General features: G+C 43.2%; 1 protein-coding gene and 2 long non-coding RNA genes across 8 annotated transcripts in view; 1 reads left to right on the top strand and 2 right to left on the bottom strand.

Moving 5' to 3' along the window:
* The window catches only part of LOC309380349, a 563,851-nt gene that overhangs the window by 20,184 nt on the left and 524,279 nt on the right, over nucleotides 1–19,388 (bottom strand). The gene's annotated exons all lie outside the window — the stretch shown is intronic.
* Nucleotides 9,980–12,275, bottom strand: LOC309380353. Its single transcript, XR_014172861.1, has 2 exons — nucleotides 12,150–12,275; nucleotides 9,980–11,475 (listed from the first exon to the last, which is right to left on the bottom strand). It is a non-coding gene; the product is annotated as an uncharacterized lncRNA (long non-coding RNA).
* The window catches only part of RASA1 (RAS p21 protein activator 1), a 47,781-nt gene continuing 40,785 nt past the window's right edge, over nucleotides 12,393–19,388 (top strand). Inside the window, exon 1 of the mRNA XM_081930143.1 lies at nucleotides 12,393–12,841. Within this exon, the coding sequence (XP_081786269.1) occupies nucleotides 12,399–12,841 (443 nt within the window). The 5' untranslated portion in view covers nucleotides 12,393–12,398. The remainder of the gene's footprint in view (nucleotides 12,842–19,388) is intronic.

The following is a 19,388-nucleotide window of genomic DNA, read 5'->3' as shown; positions in this document are numbered from 1 at the left end:
TGCCCAGGAGTGTTCACCAGGCAACACAGCGTAATTGTGTTCTGAATCTTCCCGTTAACCATTGGCTAATTCTACTGGAAATAAAACAATGTGACCAGGCTGTGTCACATGCTGAGTATTCCTAGATAATACAGCAAGGAGGGGGAGAACTCGCCATAGGGATATCATTTTCAGAGGCATCTCCATGGTTAATTTTAAATATGATGTGCCTCAAATCTCCATACGGAGAGGAAATGGGAATCTATGAGCATATATGAGAGTTTTACCTTTGAACATGTGATCAATGGGGTTTTTGTTTGTTTTGTCTTGTCAGCATTGGGGATCTAGAGAGAAGATGACTGAAATCAGATAACCTCTGCTCGAATAATATTTTGACAATTTGATTAGCAAAGGTGCATAAGATTCCCCGCACCTGAACATCTTGGGAGGTTCAGGGCCTCATCTGAAAGAGGTTCTGCATGCAGAGCCTGCTGTGGTGAATGGATCAGAGCTAATCTCCTGAAAATCTTGTATTTCCAAATATACACAAAAGCAAGCACATTATTGAACTTTGATGCACAAAATAGACTTCTGTGGCAAGAAGGTGCATGTAACAGAACACAGCTTTGTCTAGTGACAGACTTAAATTTACTGTCATGTTATTTGCTTGTACACATATTATTAAATAAGAATGTTTTGAATGAATATTAGTGTGGAACACTGACTAGCATATAGTAGATGTCATCTACCTGAAATGAAGAGAACAGTCTTTACGAATTAAAACTAATAGTCATTTAAGTGTATCATCAGGTCAAGAAAAGGCTAGGATTTCTCTAGCTAATGCTGTTTTCTGGATGTCACTTCTCATAAGGCTTACTGAGAATGAGGTAATTTCCCCCTGATTTCATCCTCTTTTAAAGCAGCGATCGTTGTCTTAGAACTCCCAGGTGAATAAACTTTAGTAGCAAGGTATCGTGCATCATGACTCCTGCTTTTAAGCCGCTGTTTAATTCATGACTTTGCTATTACTCTTTTAAATATACATTTCCTCAAAGCAACCTCTTTCATTAATAATAGAAAAATCCCTGCCCGTAATATACTTCATTTTTATGCAGCAAAGTTATCATGGTTGACATTCTCTGATGTCCTTTACCCAGATGTTTCTATTTACATATTCTGAGGTAGTGAAGCCTAACAGGCAAGATTTGCTGGACATTTTAAAAGGATACCACGAATTTAGAATGTGATCTCATAGAGGACATTTCATCAAAAACAATCTTTGACCAATAGCGTGTCCTTTCCTGGTTGCCTTTTCATTTCCCCTATTTCTCATTCTTCCATCGAAGGCTGTGTATACACTCCTGTTTATTCTGCATCCAGTGCCCTCCCACCACTGGTTTGAGGAGTACACACAATATAGATACATCTAACTCCACTCTATAGCCACCTTGTAGAACCTTTTCTAAATCAAGCTCTTTTTCGAAAGGTCCTCAGATGGGACTCCCCTAACATTAACATTATCATTATTATCATCATCATCAATACAGTACCATCATTATCATCATCATTATTTGCAAATTTAACCAAGAAAGGGCAAGGATGCTTGATCCAAAATATAAATCTCAATGTGTACAACAGTGGTAGGAAGCTGTAGGTCTCCACATGTTGTGGGACTCCAACTCCCATCAGTCAGGGATGATAAGAACCTGCAACATCTCAAGGGTCACAGGTTCCTCACTCCTGCTGTTTTGCATCATAAAATCCATCATTTAAGACAATTTTCAAGCAGCATAACTTTTACTCTTCTTTCCACTTCCCAGAAGACACATGTTTGTACAAAATCTTATTGCGTCCCTCCGTAAGGATGTTCGAATCTGAAATGTCTCATTTCATTTCTTATGTATCATTTCCCCCCATCCGGTGAGTTACTGAGAATGAAATTTCAAACTGTGCAAGTGTCATGAGCGATAGACCCATGGCTCAAAGTACACCTATTATGATATTACCAATTGTCACCTCATTGTCTCGCAGGGAGAGTGAGAAATGCAGGATGTGAATTTAATGCCTAAGGCTCCTTTTCTTTTTCATTTCCGTGAACAGGGAATTTGTATGACTCTTGCACCATCCTGATTACTGCTCTTGGACACAGGGAGGGAGAAAAGACTGGTGTTTTACAAGATGGGACATAACCTGTCAACTATAAAAAGCTACCATAAATATAAAGATATACCTAAAAATGCTTCAATAATTGATATCTAGCTTCTTGAATTTATTAAAATGTGAACTTTTTTTTTTTGCCAGGGCCAGTGAATTGTTGCAGATCAGAAACTATCTCCTCTAAAACTGTCTAAATTTGCTACGTATTTCATTTATGTACTTGCCTTGGAAAGACCACGTCAGAGTAAAAGTTAGGAAGCAATCCTACAGAATACAATCAAATACAAATGGTATCGGTGGGATGTGGCCTGCACCCTGATGTCACAATCCAGAGATCACTTCAGCAAAGTTGCTACTTCAGCCCACAGTCCTGAGAATCACCATCACCACTTTGGGCTAACGTTCAAACAGTTTTCAGTTTGTGGGATACATGGCTGGAAAATGCTTATCCAGCTTTAGGGAGGGGGAACCAAAACCCGAAAGGTATCCGCCTGCAATTGGTTCCTTCGAAAATATCCCAATCTTTTTTTGTATTTAGATGTATCATCTGCAATGTAAAATGTTCTTTTCAAAAGCTTGTTTAAGTAGTGTTAGCAATTGTTTCTTAAATGCATGCAAGTGCTTGTGGCTTGAGAAACCAGGAATCCACTTTTATGATGAAATGAAGGTCATGCCCGCAACTTGAGTCTCTTTAAGATACATGATTCAACATTTCATTGTCTTAATCTTGTCTATTCTGCACATTCTACTGCCATTTCCTCATTTTTTATCCTGAATGAATGTGAGGGGTGTGTGTGTGTGTGTGTGTGTGTGTGGAAGAGAACATGTGCAAAAATCTGTTTGGTGCAAAGGCCAGAAGTCTGTACAGTGGTACCTCGGGTTACATACGCTTCAGGTTACATACGCTTCAGGTTACAGACTCTGCTAACCCAGAAATAGTGCTTCAGGTTAAGAACTTTGCTTCAGGATGAGAACAGAAATCGTGCTCCGGCGGCACAGCAGCAGCGGGAGGCCCCATTAACTAAAGTGGTGCTTCAGGTTAAGAACAGACCTCTGGAATGAATTAAGTACTTAACCTGAGGTACCACTGTATTTTTAGGACCAGAAATAGCAGAATGGTCACATGTGTATAGTGTAGTGTGATTAAACCAGTAGTCAAGGAATTGTGCTTACACCTTAGAGACTTCAGTAAGAATATTTTTCCACTTGAGCATTGAGAACACCAGGGACACAGCATATAACCAGGCTCTGTTTTCTTGGGATGAAGGTCATAGGAGAACTATGGTGAGATTAGGTTTATTTACATATGTGAAGCATAGGATGGGGGTTCACAGTGCTAATTCCAGCACTGGTATCTCAAAGAGAAGACATCAAGGCTCTGCTTCTGTCAAATTTCATTCTAGGACTGTCAGACTATTGTTCTCTTTAACACTGAGATACTTAAGTGATATCTCCCCCAGCTAGGGGAGGAGGGAATGAAGGAAAGCATGTCCTTTTCCAGAAGGATTTCCAATAGCTTCAACAGCAACAAATCACCTGCATACGTCCATCTACTTTGCAAGCAGGGCTGTGGCAGTCTCTCTCTCTCTCTCTCTCTCTCTTAGCAATCAGAGGCTGCAGGGTTGGGGCAGGAAGCTGCTTGAGATATCTGTCAGGCCAATACCTCTAATATACAACAGTACCATTACTTTGAAGACAGGAGTGCCTGGCGTGCTCTGGTCCATGGAGTCACGAAGAGTCGGACACGACTAAACAACTAAACAACAACAACCATTAGTTTGGCCTCAACTTTCCATCTGTAAAGTGGGAATAGGGATGAGCCATCTTACAGGAATCTATAAGGATTAATAAGATGTGGAATTTTGTTCTCCAATAAGGAATAAGAATCGGGGTAAAAGTATAAAAGTTTTACTACTATAATGAAGGGTGGGTGGAAGGAGCAATATAAAGGCTCTTTCTATCTCTTTGTTTTCCTTTCCACTTTTCACCATACGTCTCCAGCAGTGGGGTTTTGTTTGCTTGCTTCTTGTTTTTTTGATAACTACCCCACCACCCCTCCAAAGCAAAAGAAGACGAATAGAGCTCAGCACCAGCTGTACTTGCCCCATGTAACAGTAACTGGAGACTCCAAATCTCTTCTAGGAAGTGGTCTGAAGTTCTCTACCTGGTCCAGTTTTGGACCGTGCTTAACTTGCTCTTGCTGGCATTCCTTTCACAGCCATAAATGAAGAGTGAAGTGTTTTCGGAGTATCCCAATGCCACTTTTGTCATTTATACATAATGAACAGCAATACATAATGTGGTAATGTTTATATTTTCAAGGGATTTTATAACTTGCATAAGTATTTTGATAAAACACTGAACTCTGAATACGAATGGAAGGATGCAATAGGCCCAAGCTGGCAAAGCCAGAAATCCAAGATGAAACACAAAGTATGTTTTTGGAATTGCAATTTAAATGTCAAGCGTAATTAATGTTATTTTTAAATGGTGAGACAGTTGCCTGCTATTAAAAGAATGCGCTGCCTCTGTGAGGTGCCAGTGAATTAGACACCATTTGAATCTCTCCTGTCTTTAATCAGTACAAAGGAATGTTGGGTCACAACACTTTGAAACAAAACACATTTGGCATCAGCTTTGTATCACAGTTCCCCATTTTGAGAAGACCTTCAGAAAGGGAGGAGGCGAGGGAGGGGAAAGCAAAAGGTTTGGGGCTTTTCAGCTGAGAGAAAAATTGAGCAAAAGGAAACATCACAGAGTTATATAAACTATGCATGGCATGGAGAAGGTGGATAGATAAACAAGCTTCTCCCACTATCATAACATTAGAACTTGGGGACATTTATGAAGCTAGATGTTGGAAGATTCAGGACAGACAAATTACAGGACTTCTTCACACAGCACATAGACTATGGAATTCCCTCCCCAAAGAAGTGATGGCCACCAATGAATGGCTTTAAAAAGGATTAGACAAATTCATGGAGGTTAAGGCTACCAATGAGAGAAGTGGTAGTTGCTGGAATTATCTGTGCAGAACTTCTCCGGGAGCAAAACATATCAAGCTGATACAAGTCCAAGATTGTTTAAGAAGCAGCATGTTTTGTTTTTTCCTCTCTAGAGAGCTCAGCTGCACTTCAGTAGAACAGAAAACAGTGATGAGTGAGACAAATACAGGGTGGCATGGGTAATGATGCCTTCTTACAGCCATACTCTGGTCAATACAGTGGTACCTCAGGTTAAGTACTTAATTCTTTCCGGAGGTCCATATTTAACCTGAAACTGTTCTTAACCTGAAGCACCACTTTAGCTGATGGGGCCTCCTGCTGCCGCCGAGCTGCCAGAGCACGATTTCTCTTCTCATCCTGAAGCAAAGTTCTTAACCTGAAGCACTATTTCTGGGTTAGCAGAGTCTGTAACCTGAAGCGTATGTAACCTAAGGTACCACTGTATGCCTCGTCTGGCTGATTGCTCCTCTTTGGGGAACTTGTGTGTTCCTGGAAACACAGATGGGAACACTCTAACACAAATGGCTGTAGCCAGTCTGGCCTGTGAAAACATAACTTCATGTGGGAGATAGGAAGTGAGAGAGGTAGGATACAGCAAAACATGAAGGAATCTAAATGGAGGACCAAGCATTGTGTTGAACGAAAAAGCGGAACTGGGGAGTCGAGCTAGAGCTATGTTTAGATATTATGGAGAAAGAGGTCAAATGTTGCTGCTATTTGATGGATTTTTAAAGATGTGTACAATTTCAAACTTCATTCTTCGTTCACACTGCACTTTAGGAATTATTTTATACTGAAAAACACAAAATTGGGCATCAAATTAAAGAGAAAAATTGATGATGAAGAATGGCAAACGTAGCTGTTACATACCAAAAACAAACAACCAGTCTATCAGATACCATTATATATGCATGCATAGATGTGTGTAGGGTGGAAAGAGCTTTCTGCAAAAGTATAATAAATGTTCCCACATGTCTCTTTATTTTCTGTTAATTGCTGTAATTTGACTCGTTCACAGATTTTCCTCCCCCTCTAGGAAACATGCACCATCTGCCCCGTTAGTCTGTTTTCTTGATATCATGCCCATTTAAGCCTTCCCAGTTTCTGTCTATTTTAAGTAAAACACTCATTAAGGACAGTCACAGCTGCAACAGAGTGGCATTTGAAAGGAAGTATTCTCCTTTAACTTGTATGCCAAGAAAATAAGAATATCACCTTTGTCTGATAATTAAACTTCTCTTCTCTCCTGAATCTTATCTACCTTTATTTGTATTGCCCTGCATCCTACATAAGGTAAGCAACCACAAGTCCTTTAAAGCTTTTTTAAAAAAATAAATGGCAATAACAAGAAGCACATAAGGTATAGCGTAGTATTTAAATGTTGTATATTAGCTTTAGAAGGCTGCAGATTTAAAAGCCCCTTTTTATTTCCAGAATCCTGATATGGGAATACGTATAGGTATTTCTGATTTATTTTTCCTTGCCAGTGCAAGCAAAGCTCTATATCATGGGTAGGCAAACTAAGGCCCGGGGGCCGGATCCAGCCCAATCGCCTTCTAAATCCAGCCTGCAGACCGTCCAGGGAATCAGCGTGTTTTTACATGAGTAGAATGTGTCTTTTTATTTAAAATGCATCTCTGGGTTATTTGTGGGGCATGGGAATTTGTTCATTCCCCCCATCAAAGAATATAGTCCGCCCCCCCACAAAGTCTGAGGGACAGTGGACCGGCCCCTTGCTGAAAAAGTTTGCTGACCCCTGCTCTATACAGTACTATATCCCAAACTGCTTTTGATCCCCCCCCCCTTTCAAAAGCAGTGTGTTATTTGACATGGGGGAAGACTTTTAAGAGAACTCTAAGGCAGATGGACCAAGCTACAGTTATTTGGATCCTAGCCAATGGACTTGTGCATACTTGTTGAAGTTAATACATGTATTTGTCATAATGCTAAGGAAATCATTTTATATTGTTTCAGTTTTCAAACAGCAGTATTCCAGCATAACCTACTTACCTGCATTTATTTTGCAAATTGCTATGTTCATTGTATTTTTAGTGGTACATTCTCTTACTTTTCCAAAGTTCTCCCTGTAAAGTTTGTATTTAAAATCTCATGGTATATTGTACCTTAAAATAGCATCTCATGAAGAATTCATTTCTTGCTATACAGTATTTTTACACTACCTGAATTGAGTCAAGCACTCTACATTATATATTGGAAGTCATGTGACAACAGCCATTTTGGATCTCTAGAGAACGGTAAATGGACCACAACTTAACTGTAACATAATTAATAACATCTCACAAGTGTTTAGTGCTTTGAAAGTTTAATGGCACCGTAGGGGTATGATTAAATATAATGGTATGTGCATTAATTTTTTACACGCAACCAAAGGAAGAATCAAGAAAAACAAGCCTACAGGCAAATAATGCATCTTTGTAAATCAGAGTGGTTATATTGCTAACAATCAATGTATGGCTTAATAGGCAATATATTTTACTCATTATAATGGCAGTTCTCAGAGCAGAATGGGCAAACAAGCTTAGTGCTAGTGACCACTGCCCCCACTAAAAAAAACCCAAAAATGAAAAGTAGGGAACACACACACATAGTGTGCATATATTATATTTTATATCTTATATATGTAGTGTGTGTGTGTGTATTCTCATGTGGAAAGCCAATGTAGCATTACACATGGAGCATAAGTCTGCAACTTTTTAATTCATGCTCTGAGAAGAGATTTTATGTCACTGATAGATGTGTGTGTGTGTGTGTGTGTGTGTGTGTGTTTGTGTGTGCTTGTGATATGGGCATGGACACATGCCAAGCCTGTATCAGCATTTAAAAGTAGTTCCCCCAATACACCCATCTACCATATCCCCAAGTTATCTTTTACACTCTTCTGAATTTCAAAGGTGTGGAGAAGAGCTGCTACAGGAAAAAGTATGGATGGGTGACAATGTCAGGTACCATTCTCATGGTCTTTTTGGTGCCAGGTGAAGAAGACATGTTTCTACGACCAAGCCTTGAAACTTCTGCTTTTCATCTTGGCCTCTCAATCTTATGTAAACATCAAAGTTTATGCCACTTCATTTTGTATTGCATTTTAAATTTGTGCTTTTGGGGTACTCAACGTGACACCCATGGGTAACATGCTACCTTCGGATACCCTTTAGTGTTTGTTTGTTTTAACCTTGAGTAGCTTTGGGTTGATGGGAATGTGGAGTGAAGGCATCAAGCAACCCCATTCCCCCCCTCACTTCTCCCAGAATGCCCCGGGGGCTATATGTAGGCTCAGTATTCTTCACTGGAAACAAAGAAATCGGAAAAACTGGTGCATGGTCCTTGACATTCAGTTCCCTGCTGAAACCCTTCACAAAGGAAAATGGTTCCTGTTGCTGAATGGCAAGTTTGGAGGAGAGGAAGAGGGGGCACTTTGACTACTGGGAGAAGGAATTATTTCCCTCAATGTTTCTTTTTAGGATGTGCATTACCTGCTTTTTTGACTTTGCTGGTTTGGGTTGAGGGTAGTTTACCTTTTGTTTGTTTCGGGGCTGTTACGGACGTGTGTGTTTTGTGTTGCATGCTTTGGGGGTCGGGGAGTGAGCATCACCAGTTTTCTTCTGTAAAACACACATTTTGTGGTATCCACAATGATTCCCAAACATGCCCCTGGGCCCAGAAAAGCTTGGAGACCCCTGTTGCTATGTATTTTGTTTACTTTTTGTGAACTACATTATTTTGCGTATATTATTGGGCTACCATATATGTTATAGAGTGAACATTTTTGTTTTAAATTAGGTGGTGCTGGGTTTTTTTGGAAAGAAAAGTGCGGCTAGCCAGTTAATATTTTACTTATTTAAAAATATTTGTTAAACTGTCTTTCATCATAACAGGCTCTGCTGTGTGAATCAATAAATCATATTCTACAACCAGGCTAAAGTTGGGAAGAAAGAGAGAAATGAGTTCGGTTGGAGCAAACTGGCTGATTGGAGAGGGGCAGGTGGCACTCGCAGTTTGCAGTTTGGACACATCGGTGGTCCTGCACCATGCTGACCTCCACAGTACCTGGCTCCTCTCTTTTGCAGTAAGTGGCAGCAACATGACTGCCAGAAAGTTGCAGCTCCATCCTACTGGGTGAGCCACTTCTGAACAACTCTATTAAGCCAAAGCAGATAATAACCAAAACATTGGTTATGTACTGAAGTTCTCACCCTGGGCCAGCAGGGGGATACTGTAGATAGTTCAGGTCCACATATGCAAATAAGGGATCGAAAGTGACGTTCAGTGATTGGATAGTTACAGAAAATGGTTACTGTTGCATTCTAGTGGAGCTCAATATAAGCAGGCTGGCTGAACCCTTTCAGTTCAGTTCTGTTCTGGCCTGTGAACAAACAAGAGCTGTTTGAAGAATCACTGTGTCGTCTGATATGTTCACCCACAACTTAACAAACAAAGTGAAATGTTAAGGACCAGGGAAGACCTGGGGAAAATGGTGTACTTTAGGCATGTGCCGCAATGACATCACTGTGGCACCAATCTTGTAATTTGGGAGGTGATTCCATAAATGAGGTGCAAGAGCGGAAAAAAATGACTTACTTGGTGCCACAAGATGTACCCTTTAGTAGACTGTGGCAGAACCAAGGGGGCCGGTGAATCAGTAAATAAATGTATCCACACTGTTGCCTGCCTGACAATACCATACCTTTGCAGTTTACATCGAGTTTCTAAAATACATATTTTTTTATTCCTTTAAATTGCCTTAGGGGAAATGACTGAAAATGAAGACAGACACAATTGCATCACCACTGTACTCAGAAAAAACACAGTATTCGTTCAAATGCTGTATAGTTAACGATACCCTCTTCTTTTTAATGTGTGAACTCTGTTGACACTGAAGAAACATAGTAAATGCCAACTTGTGTTGCATAATTTTTGCAGTGTAACCAGAATACTAGATGAATTTGAAATTTGCCAACCTACAAATTTTATTTGCCTGATCCTCCTTCCTGCAAAATCCGCTACTGCTCTTATAAATTGACAGTTATTTTGTTTACTAAGCAGGGCAACAGTTAATCTACTGCGACATCTGTCATAAAATCTAACACTATCTAGGTCAGACAGCATCTAACACATCAAAAGGAGACAGGAAAGAAAGAAGCATGTTGCTGTGTTTTGTCTGCCCAGCTTCTTCAGTTGCCCTTTCTTTTAGCACTACAGTTTGCATGTGTGAACACTGGCCCATGCTTTTCTTTATACAACTGTACTAGTTATGTACTTAGGAGGCAGAGTAGAAAAAAATAAACGTGTTTGAAGTCACAATATTTCCCCCGCAATGTTGAACATTACATGTAATGTTTCAAGGTGCTGTATATCAACAAAGCTAAAAGTACTCAGATTATGAGTCTACTGCGCCACTGGTGCAGAATAAACTGCATTTTTATCCATCTGCAAACACATACAGATAGAATTTTCAGAGTACAAATTTCATCCCCATGCTTGTACCAAAACAGTAATATGCCAGGCGTTTTCAACTCAGTACTTTTCCTCCATTCATGTCAAATTACAAATAAGCATCAACTTAACCCAAGTGGAGAAAATAATTCATCTTCTAGGTACAGGAACAGGTTCTAGAGTGCTTCAGATTTTTGCCTCCCTCCACTATTTCTCAATTTTCTTTGTTCATGCCCAATTAACTTTTTGTTATACGAAGTCATAATTTAATCCTGAGTATAATGCAGGTTTTGTTATTCTTGTTAAGCTTTAACGTTTCCTATAAAATATTCTTTTCTTGTGCAATTATTCCAATAGACCAGAAATCTAATCTCCCAACCCTGCCCTATTTTGAAGAGTTGCATGTTTGGCAGTTCTGTTTGCGGTTTTGGAATCATATTCCTCTTTATTTATCTGTACACAAAATATATTGAGGAAATGCCATTGCTTAGCAATGACAGGGTGCATCTGGAATGAAATACCACTTTCCACCCCAATTTGCTGATCATAAATATGCATTAAAAATACAAGGTGTGGCATTTGGAGTAGTTTCAGGCTATTCAGGCAAGAGTAGAGATAAAAGAAAAGAAAGCCTTTAAATACTTTCAGTCTGAAGATACATGAATGAAATAAGCATCATAAAACAGCTCCCAATGCAAATCAACCTCAAGAATACTATTTGAGAGCACTAATTAAATCTAGTAAACAATAATGCTAGATAAGAGCACAACGGCCATCTAAACGCCAATAAAGTTATTTATTCATGGATGTTGATGTATAACGATAGACTCGGAGGCACTTCAGAGGATATCGGTTCGAATACTTGGAGATGCTGTTGACTTTCCTAGCAGGAAAAAACAGAAAACAAAACACAGTAAAAAATAATCTTGTGATATCTTTTTTAAAAAACAGTTTGAAAAACAACAACTGCGGGAGGCAGTTTTGCGTACTCTAGTCTGCTTCATGCATCCATGTGCTGGCGGGCTCGACTCCGTGAAAGCTGATGCCTACAAAGTATTTTTCAGGCTGCATCTACTAAGGCCAGCAAGTTTAAAAGGGAGCAAACCCCTCTGAGCGCAACAGGAGTGAACTTCGGAGTAGACGCGCGCAGAGGGTCGCGCAGCCGAGTCCCTCCGCCTCTTTCGCAAACGTGTGCTGAGTTCCGGGGCCGTCAAGGAGCCCTGGCAGCACTGCAATGTGTGTGTATGTGTCATAAGGACAGGCACCACCCTCGGCCGCCCTCCTGGCACACCAGGCAGAGCTTGAGGGAAGAAGAGAGCGCTACCTTGCCGAGCCGCCTCCTTCCAAAGAGGAAAGCGGCCAGCACCTTCACTGGAGGGACAGGCGCGCATGCGCTTTCCGAACAGGCGGCGGCGGCCGTGAGGAGGGGGGGCTAGCGGGTGGGGGCGACAGTGGCAGCCGAGGAACAAGGGAGGAGCTGCCCCCGTCCGTCCGTCCACCGGGCGAGCGCGTGCGAAGCCGTTGAGGAGGAGACGAAACGCCGCGCCGGGTGTTTACCTCAGCGCACTGAGCGGGCGGCGAGGTCTTTGGGCGGGCGCTCCCATTGTTCCCATTCAGCGCCTCAAGAGGCGGCGGCGGCGGCTTTTCCTGAAGCTCCTCCCCGCCGAGGTAGAAGGAGGCCGTTGGTCCGTCGTCCGCCCCCCCCTCCCGCCGCCTCTCTCCCCCTCTGTCCCTTTGTCGCCTCCTCCCGGCCGCGCGCTGCCTCAGCAGCAGGGGCGGGGAAGGGGTGGGGCGAGCCGGAGCAGCATGATGGCGGCGGCCGAAGCGGGTGGCGAAGAGGGCGGCTCGGGAGCGGCCGGAGAGCCCAGCGGGCATTGCCCTCCCGCCGCTGCTGCTGCCGCCGCCGCCTCTCGGAGCAACAAGAGCGCCGCTGCCGCCGCTTTCCTGGGCAGCAGCTCGGGCCCAAGCGGCGCCTGCCCCGCGGCGTCGCTCCCCTCGGTGGGCTCCAGGCCTGCCCCTCCTGCGGAGATGTCCAAGGGCCTGTCTCCGCCGGCGGCGATCCCGCTCCTGGAGGGCGGCGGCGGCGGCGGGGGTACCGCTGCCGGCGGGTTCCCTCCGCTGCCGCCGCCCCCGCAGCCGCCGCTTCCGGCCGGAGGGCTGAGCACAGTGGACGAAGGCGACTCGCTGGACGGGCCCGAGTACGAGGAGGAGGAGGTGGCCATCCCGCTGAACGCGCCCCCCACGAACCAGTGAGTAGCGCCTCCTTCTCCTTCTCCGCCTCTCTCTCTTTTCCCCAACCCGATCCCCTCTCTCCTCATCTCCTCACCCCCCCCCAAATCCCAGGAATGGGGATCCGGCTGATTCAGCCCCGGCACCGCACCCAGTTGTGAAGTCGGCGTTGGTGCGTGTGTGTCAAACTCCGGGCAACTCCTGAAAGTTTCCCTGTTGCGCCCGCCTCTTTTTCTCCTCCCGCATCCCCTTCGAAGCAGCCTCCTCGGTTGGCTTAGTCAGCTGCCTGCTTTCTGCTTGGAAAAACTGAGAACTTGGGACCAAAGAAACCCTTTCCCTTCTCCCTAAAATAAATGCTAATAATCGACTCGCCACCAAATATGGAGGCTGTCCTTCAGAGCCCTCGAAAGCAGTGCTTTTCTTCTTGAAAAAATGAAAAAGTGCCAGTTACTCGCCATGAAGTTGTTACAGTAAGTGCCAGGCTTTTAACCAGTGCTTTTTTTCCTAGGAAAAAAGGCTACTGTATTGCATACCCTTGAGTACCCCTAGAAAAAAGGCACTTCTCAAAAGTGCCTCTAAGTGCACATTTCCCAAAAGCGTGGCCATATTTTTCACAACCATTTTCTCTCGTTCAATTATCTTCATCCCCACTCCCCATGCCGGACACATCTTTAATCTTGACCCTTTTCCGTTTCTTTTTACCCTGCCAGGTACTGTGGTACCTTGGTTCCGAAACAGCTTAGTTGTCGAACAAATCAGCTCCCGAACGCCGCAAACCCGGAAGTAAGTGTTCCGGTTTGTGAACGTTTTTCAGTAGCCAAACCTACAGCTGATCGGAAGCCGTGCCTTGGTTTTCGAACGGTTTCGGGAGTCGAACCAAGATACCACTGCACTCCTTTATTTACAGCTATAGAAAATATTCATACCCTGCTATCCTTTAGTACATAGGAAGGTGCTTCTGCTTAGGAGCAAGTTACCATGGCTTCCTGGCTTTCTAAGCCCTATCTGGAGATGCTAGCAATTGAATCCAGGACCTCCACAAAGCATTGTCATTGAGCTTCCTAGTTATGGCAGAGAGAGACTCTTTGCAGGTGCTTATATATGTTAGAAGAAGTTGTAGCTATTAAAATTCCTAATTTGACATAACTGTCAGAGGTAAAGGAATTCTGACATATTTTGTATTTCTGTGGTCACCCTTTTTGCTTTCTCTGAATGTCGTCCTTTTAAAAGGCATTAAAAATAGTGCTGATGCCATTGGCACAGACTATCATGACACAGCCTGTCTTTTCAGACACTTTTTACTCAGATAAAAGCTGACGTCCACAATATATACATGGGGGGGGGGGCGTGTTTGAAAATAAATGAAAGGGAAACATCAACATACAGTGGTACCTCGGGTTACAGATGCTTCAGGTTACAGACGCTTCAGGTTACAGACTCCACTAACCCAGCAATAGTACCTCGGGTTAAGAACTTTGCTTCAGGATGAGAACAGAAATCGCGCAGCTGCGGCGCAGCAACAGCGGGAGGCCCCATTAGCTAAAGTGGTGCTTCAGATTAAGAACAGACCTCCGGAACGAATTAAGTTCTTAACCCTAGGTACCACTGTATTTCAAGAAATTCTAAATATGCACACTCAAGATAAATTTTGTACGGGTTAGTTTTAACACCCTACAATAGGTCTTCAACCAGTGCTTCAGAATCCACAGGTGTGTTGCAGCAAAGCTATTACTGCCATTTAACCCTTAGCGAAGCCTTCTCACATTGGCCTGGTCTGGTCCAGCTTTGCTCTCACCTTACCACTCCCTGGTGGGAACATGCTGTTTAGCTTGGAAGGGGGCTATTCATATTATTTCTGTAATTTCACTGAATCACAGAGTTTTGTGAGAGCAGTGGCAGACTTTGAGCTTTAAAATTTCAGCAGTGCCCCGTGTGATGTCAAAATTTGGCACCACTCACACACACAAACACACAAACACACACTCCAACACACAAACACTCCAGTCTGGAAAGGAATTCCTGTTTCTACAGTTTTATTGCTGGATTTCTTGAGGAATTTACTCTAGTAGTAAGGCTTCTTGGGTTCAGCCATGGCAGGGCTTTTCTTTTTACTCCCATGTTAAAGTGCATGAATAGGGATTGTACTGTTGCCACTTGCAACCCAATTCTTCCTGTGCTCTTCTTTGGGAGTAACTTCCCCTGGGTTCAGCCATGGACAGAGCTTTACTCTCAAATAAGTGTGCACAAGACTGCAGTTTAATATTCAGTGCTGATTTGGAATGCAATTTGGTTTTATTGAATTGCTTTTTTAAAGGAATTGTAAAATGCCAAGATTTTGCAAACTAAAAGGAATAAACTTTATTTTTTTGGAAGTACAACTATATGTTACTTTAGTGTGGAAGAATCTGAAGAGTAGTTTCTTCAAACATCGTCATCCTACAAAGGGGCAACAGAAAACAGCTGCTGCCTCTATTGGGCTCTGGGGATGATGAATTTTTCCAAGAATTTTTGTTCATTTTTACTTCAGCAGGTTGCCATTAGAAGGGGGCAAGAGCACAGAGGGGTGAATTAAAGTGTAGCGAAGGTGACGCAAGCTGGAAGAAAGGGAGCAGAGTGAAAAGGAATGTGAGATAAAGACAGAAAGGTATTACTAGCAAGTTAAAGTAGAATAGGGTGAGAAAAAGAATGGGTAGAAATGCAAGAAGGAAGGGAGAGAAAGGGGCAGCAGCTAGTCACAGAAACGGAAAGGAGGTGGTGAAAGTTATAGGAAGTGATAGAAAGGCATAGATGGTGATGATGATCTGCCCTCTTGCTCAGTTTCAACCACAAGCTTCACTGAAGAGAAAACCACCGGAAATCAAAGAGGATACAAGTACTAAAAGAGTTCAAAAGTTTTACCAATAATACATGAAATAATGGTTCGCTTGTATTGAAAAAATAGCATTCCAATGCTGTTTTTTGTTGTATCTAATATATGGTGAGGGGTTAACACTTAAGTTTAAATCAACAGTGGGTCGCATGCTCCTGGTTGGGAATCGGACGTAAGTCTCAGGCCTGGACTGGTTGGAGACCACTGCCTTACATTACTCAGAAGGATGTTTAAAATATGTAACAGTCATAGTAATACAGACTTACAGTAGAATTGAGATTTCAGTATGTTTTAGGCTGCAATCCTACTTATGTGGAAGGACGTCTCATTAAATTTGTTGGGATATGTTTCTGAGAAAAGATGCATAAGATCAGTCTGTACATGAATTATTTTAATGCCATCAGACAAGCATTTGATTTTATGAGTCTTCTTGCTCTTTCCAAGATTCACAGGGTAAATTGATCTTCATATGTTTTTCTTCATAGAGTTGTAACTATAGAAAAGGTTAGTGCTGGTATGCAAAATCTGACTTTTTTAAAGGGGAAAAATGGTTTGGAGCAAGTAGGAACCTTATCTACTCATGACCCTTGCCAAAAATTCTGGCTGCCAATTCATCCCTGTTTTCTTTCCCTTCTTGGAAGATGGAGATTGCTCAACTGCAACCGTGGAAGCTCTGCCTTGCTATTTTAGAGGGTGGGGAAGAGAAGCACTGAGCATTCTGGTTTCAGTAACTGCTTGCCGAAGTGCCTAAAGGCTCCACCATGGAGCTGTGACTGAAGATGCCCCACTACCTTTCTTTCAGCTGAAGAATGTATGCTTTAGCCCATGGGTAGGCAAACTAAGGCCCAGGGGCCAGATTCGGCCCAATCGCCTTCTAAATACGGCCCGCGGACTGTCTGGGAATCAGTGTGTTTTTACATGAGTAGAATGTGTCCTTTTATTCAAAATGCATCTCTGGGTTATTTGTGGGGAATAGGAATTCGTTCATTTCCCCCCCAAAATATAGTCCGGCCTCCCACAAGGTCTGAGGGACAGTGGACCGGCCTCCTGAAAAAGTTTGCTAACCCCTGCTTTAGCCAGTGGTATGCTGCTGCATTTAGAGTGCTGACAAGCAGTAACTGAAGAACCTTCTGTTTCACTTTCCATGTGTCTGATGTCAGCACGCCCTCCATGGCCCTGTATGCATTTTTGAGAGGGTGTGCAACCAGGCAGCCCCCCCCACAGTCTACTTCATTGGAGCCTGGCTCGCGCCCAGCCACAGCTCTGCTCTCAGGCCAGTCTGACCCAGGGGCGGAGTGGAGGAGAGGCAGCATAAGCTGCGTTGCCTCTCTCTTGTACAGGGCTGTGCGTGTCCAGCCACAGCTCTGCTCCTGAGTCAGGTCTGACCTGAGAGGAGGAGAGTCGTGGCAGCATTGCAGCCCCTTTCCTCGGCTGGGCAGTGCCACATGAGGATGCTGCCATGGCGCAGAAAATTGTGGGCGCACGGCCCCTTCATGGGGAATGTTATGGGGGCTGGAGCACCCAGGGCCCGCCCACATCCAGTGCCTATGGTAGTAGCTGATTCTGTGGCAATCAGGAGGGCAGTCTGGCTGGAGTAGGCTCTGGTGACATTTTTGCCTGTCCTTTTTGCTCTGTTTTACCGGTATATCCCATGGGGTGCTTAGTGGTAGATTGCCCTTTGTGGTGTGGGGAAAAACAATCTGCATTTTTCCGCAAAGAGACAGGAGTGCAGTTCTATATACTGTACTGTCGTTTACTGCATAGAGGAAGTCTGCTAACTCCAATATTGTTCAGTTTTCTGTGTTCTTTTCCTGCTGTCACTTCTGGTAGCATTTTGCTACAATCTGTATATGTTATTTGCACCATGATGCATGCTAGATCAATGGATTGAAAGTGCTGGTATATAATTTTTATTTAATAAATTTCTAACCTTGTTAGGCAAAACTCTCAAAGCAGTTTACGAGGGTCTTGCAGAAGGGCCTTAGATGCTGACTTTAATGTCTGGGCATGATCCTTTAGGTACTTGGTACCAAGATGTTTTAAAGAGATGCTTCATATGTTTTTTTCTTTTCCACAGTTTTGTAATGGTTTTAGAGTAATCCATACAAACTAGAATAAATATTTATGGAACTGTGTGGTTTTGATTTAGAGTTGCTCCTTCAACCAGATACCGTATTTTTCGCCCTATAGGACGCACTTTTCCCCCTCCAAAAATGAAGGGGAAATGTGGGTGCGTCCTATGGGGCGAATACAGGCTTTCGCTGAAGCCTGGAGAGCGAGAGGCTATCGCTCTGCAGGTTCCGCGCAGCTCTGTGCGACCCTCCGGACCCCGGCGCCAAGCCGCGCCGGCCTCCGGAGGGTCGTGCAGAGCTGCCTGCGCTCCCGGGCTCCGCGCAGCTGTGGGTGACCGCGCCGGCCTCCGGAGGGTTGTGCAGAGCTGCCTGCATTTCGAAGACTCTTCAGCGCGCCCGGACTTCACACAGCTGTCTGCAAGCCTGGGGAGACCAGCGCGGCTTCCTAGACTTGCGGATAGCAGGCTGTTCTGGGGGCAGGGGTCGGGGAAAGCTCGGGCTTCCCCCGTGCCTGGGGGGAAAATAATTTTTTTTTCTTTATCCCCCCCCCAAAAAAAACCCTAGGTGCGTCCTATAGGGCTGTGCGTCCTATGGGGCGAAAAATACGATATTTACCGTACTGGAATCTAATAAAACATATGAAGCAGGTATTTGAGATCTGTTAGGATTATGTTTTGAAGTTTTCTCTGTGCTAGAATTTTAGGACAGTGGGTGTTTGTAATATATTGTCTACTTTGGCCCCAGCAAAGTAAAACCCAACATGGTTTTAAATGGGTAAACTCTATTCTTTGAGTGCTCTGAACTAAACCGATTATACAGCTGCTTTTATTGCTTCTTGACAGTTTCAGTTACCAGTAAGATATCATAGTTCGTACCCTTGAGTGGAATGAGATATTCAATCACAACAGCCCTGGAAACAAAGAAAAAGAAATTCTGGGAGGCAGATTAGCAATAGTCCTGTTGCCTTTGAGGATCATGCCTGAAATAAAACTTTATACAAAACATGCATGGTGTTGTACTGCTTCTGAGTAGTCATTGCTTGGGGAATTAATATTATACCATATCCTTGGTCATCTATGTAAATATTTGAACTGAGCCATAGAGATTCTTCATCTAAACCATAGTTTGACCATCAAATCTGATCCTTGGACTTGCATGCTGATTCCTTCCCTTGCAAACTGCAGCTTGCCCACTTCGGATGTGGTAATAAACTGGCTGCCACAGATCAGAAAGTTGGGAAGGGAATTAGCTTGTGAGTCTCTGCCCCCCCTTGCACACTTTAGTTCCCTTTCCAGTACACTGAGCACAAGGACAAGAATATATCTGTTTGCAAAACAAATGGGAAGTAATTGGACAAACAAATATTTAAAAATAATATTGAAAGTGGTGTTTCAACTTCTTTGTTTAAATGCCCTTCCTCACCTGCCTAGGGCATGCCACTGCTTGCTAACATCCTTCAGAAGTAATTTAGTGAGGAAGAAATGAAGGCTGCTTAGCAAGAACTGAAGATTTAAAAATACTGTATGCACTGTTTACTTTTGTGAATACATTTTAACTTGATGGCTATTAATCTTTTTCTTTTCTTTTTTGAGATATTTAAATCTTTTGGTACCTTCTGAAAACTTA

Source organism: Podarcis melisellensis (assembly GCF_964234715.1).
Source record: "Podarcis melisellensis genome assembly, chromosome: 11".
In the NCBI taxonomy this organism is placed as follows: domain Eukaryota; kingdom Metazoa; phylum Chordata; class Lepidosauria; order Squamata; family Lacertidae; genus Podarcis; species Podarcis melisellensis.
The sequence above is the reverse complement of the archived record's forward strand: the minus strand, read 5'-3'. Positions and strand labels throughout refer to the sequence as shown.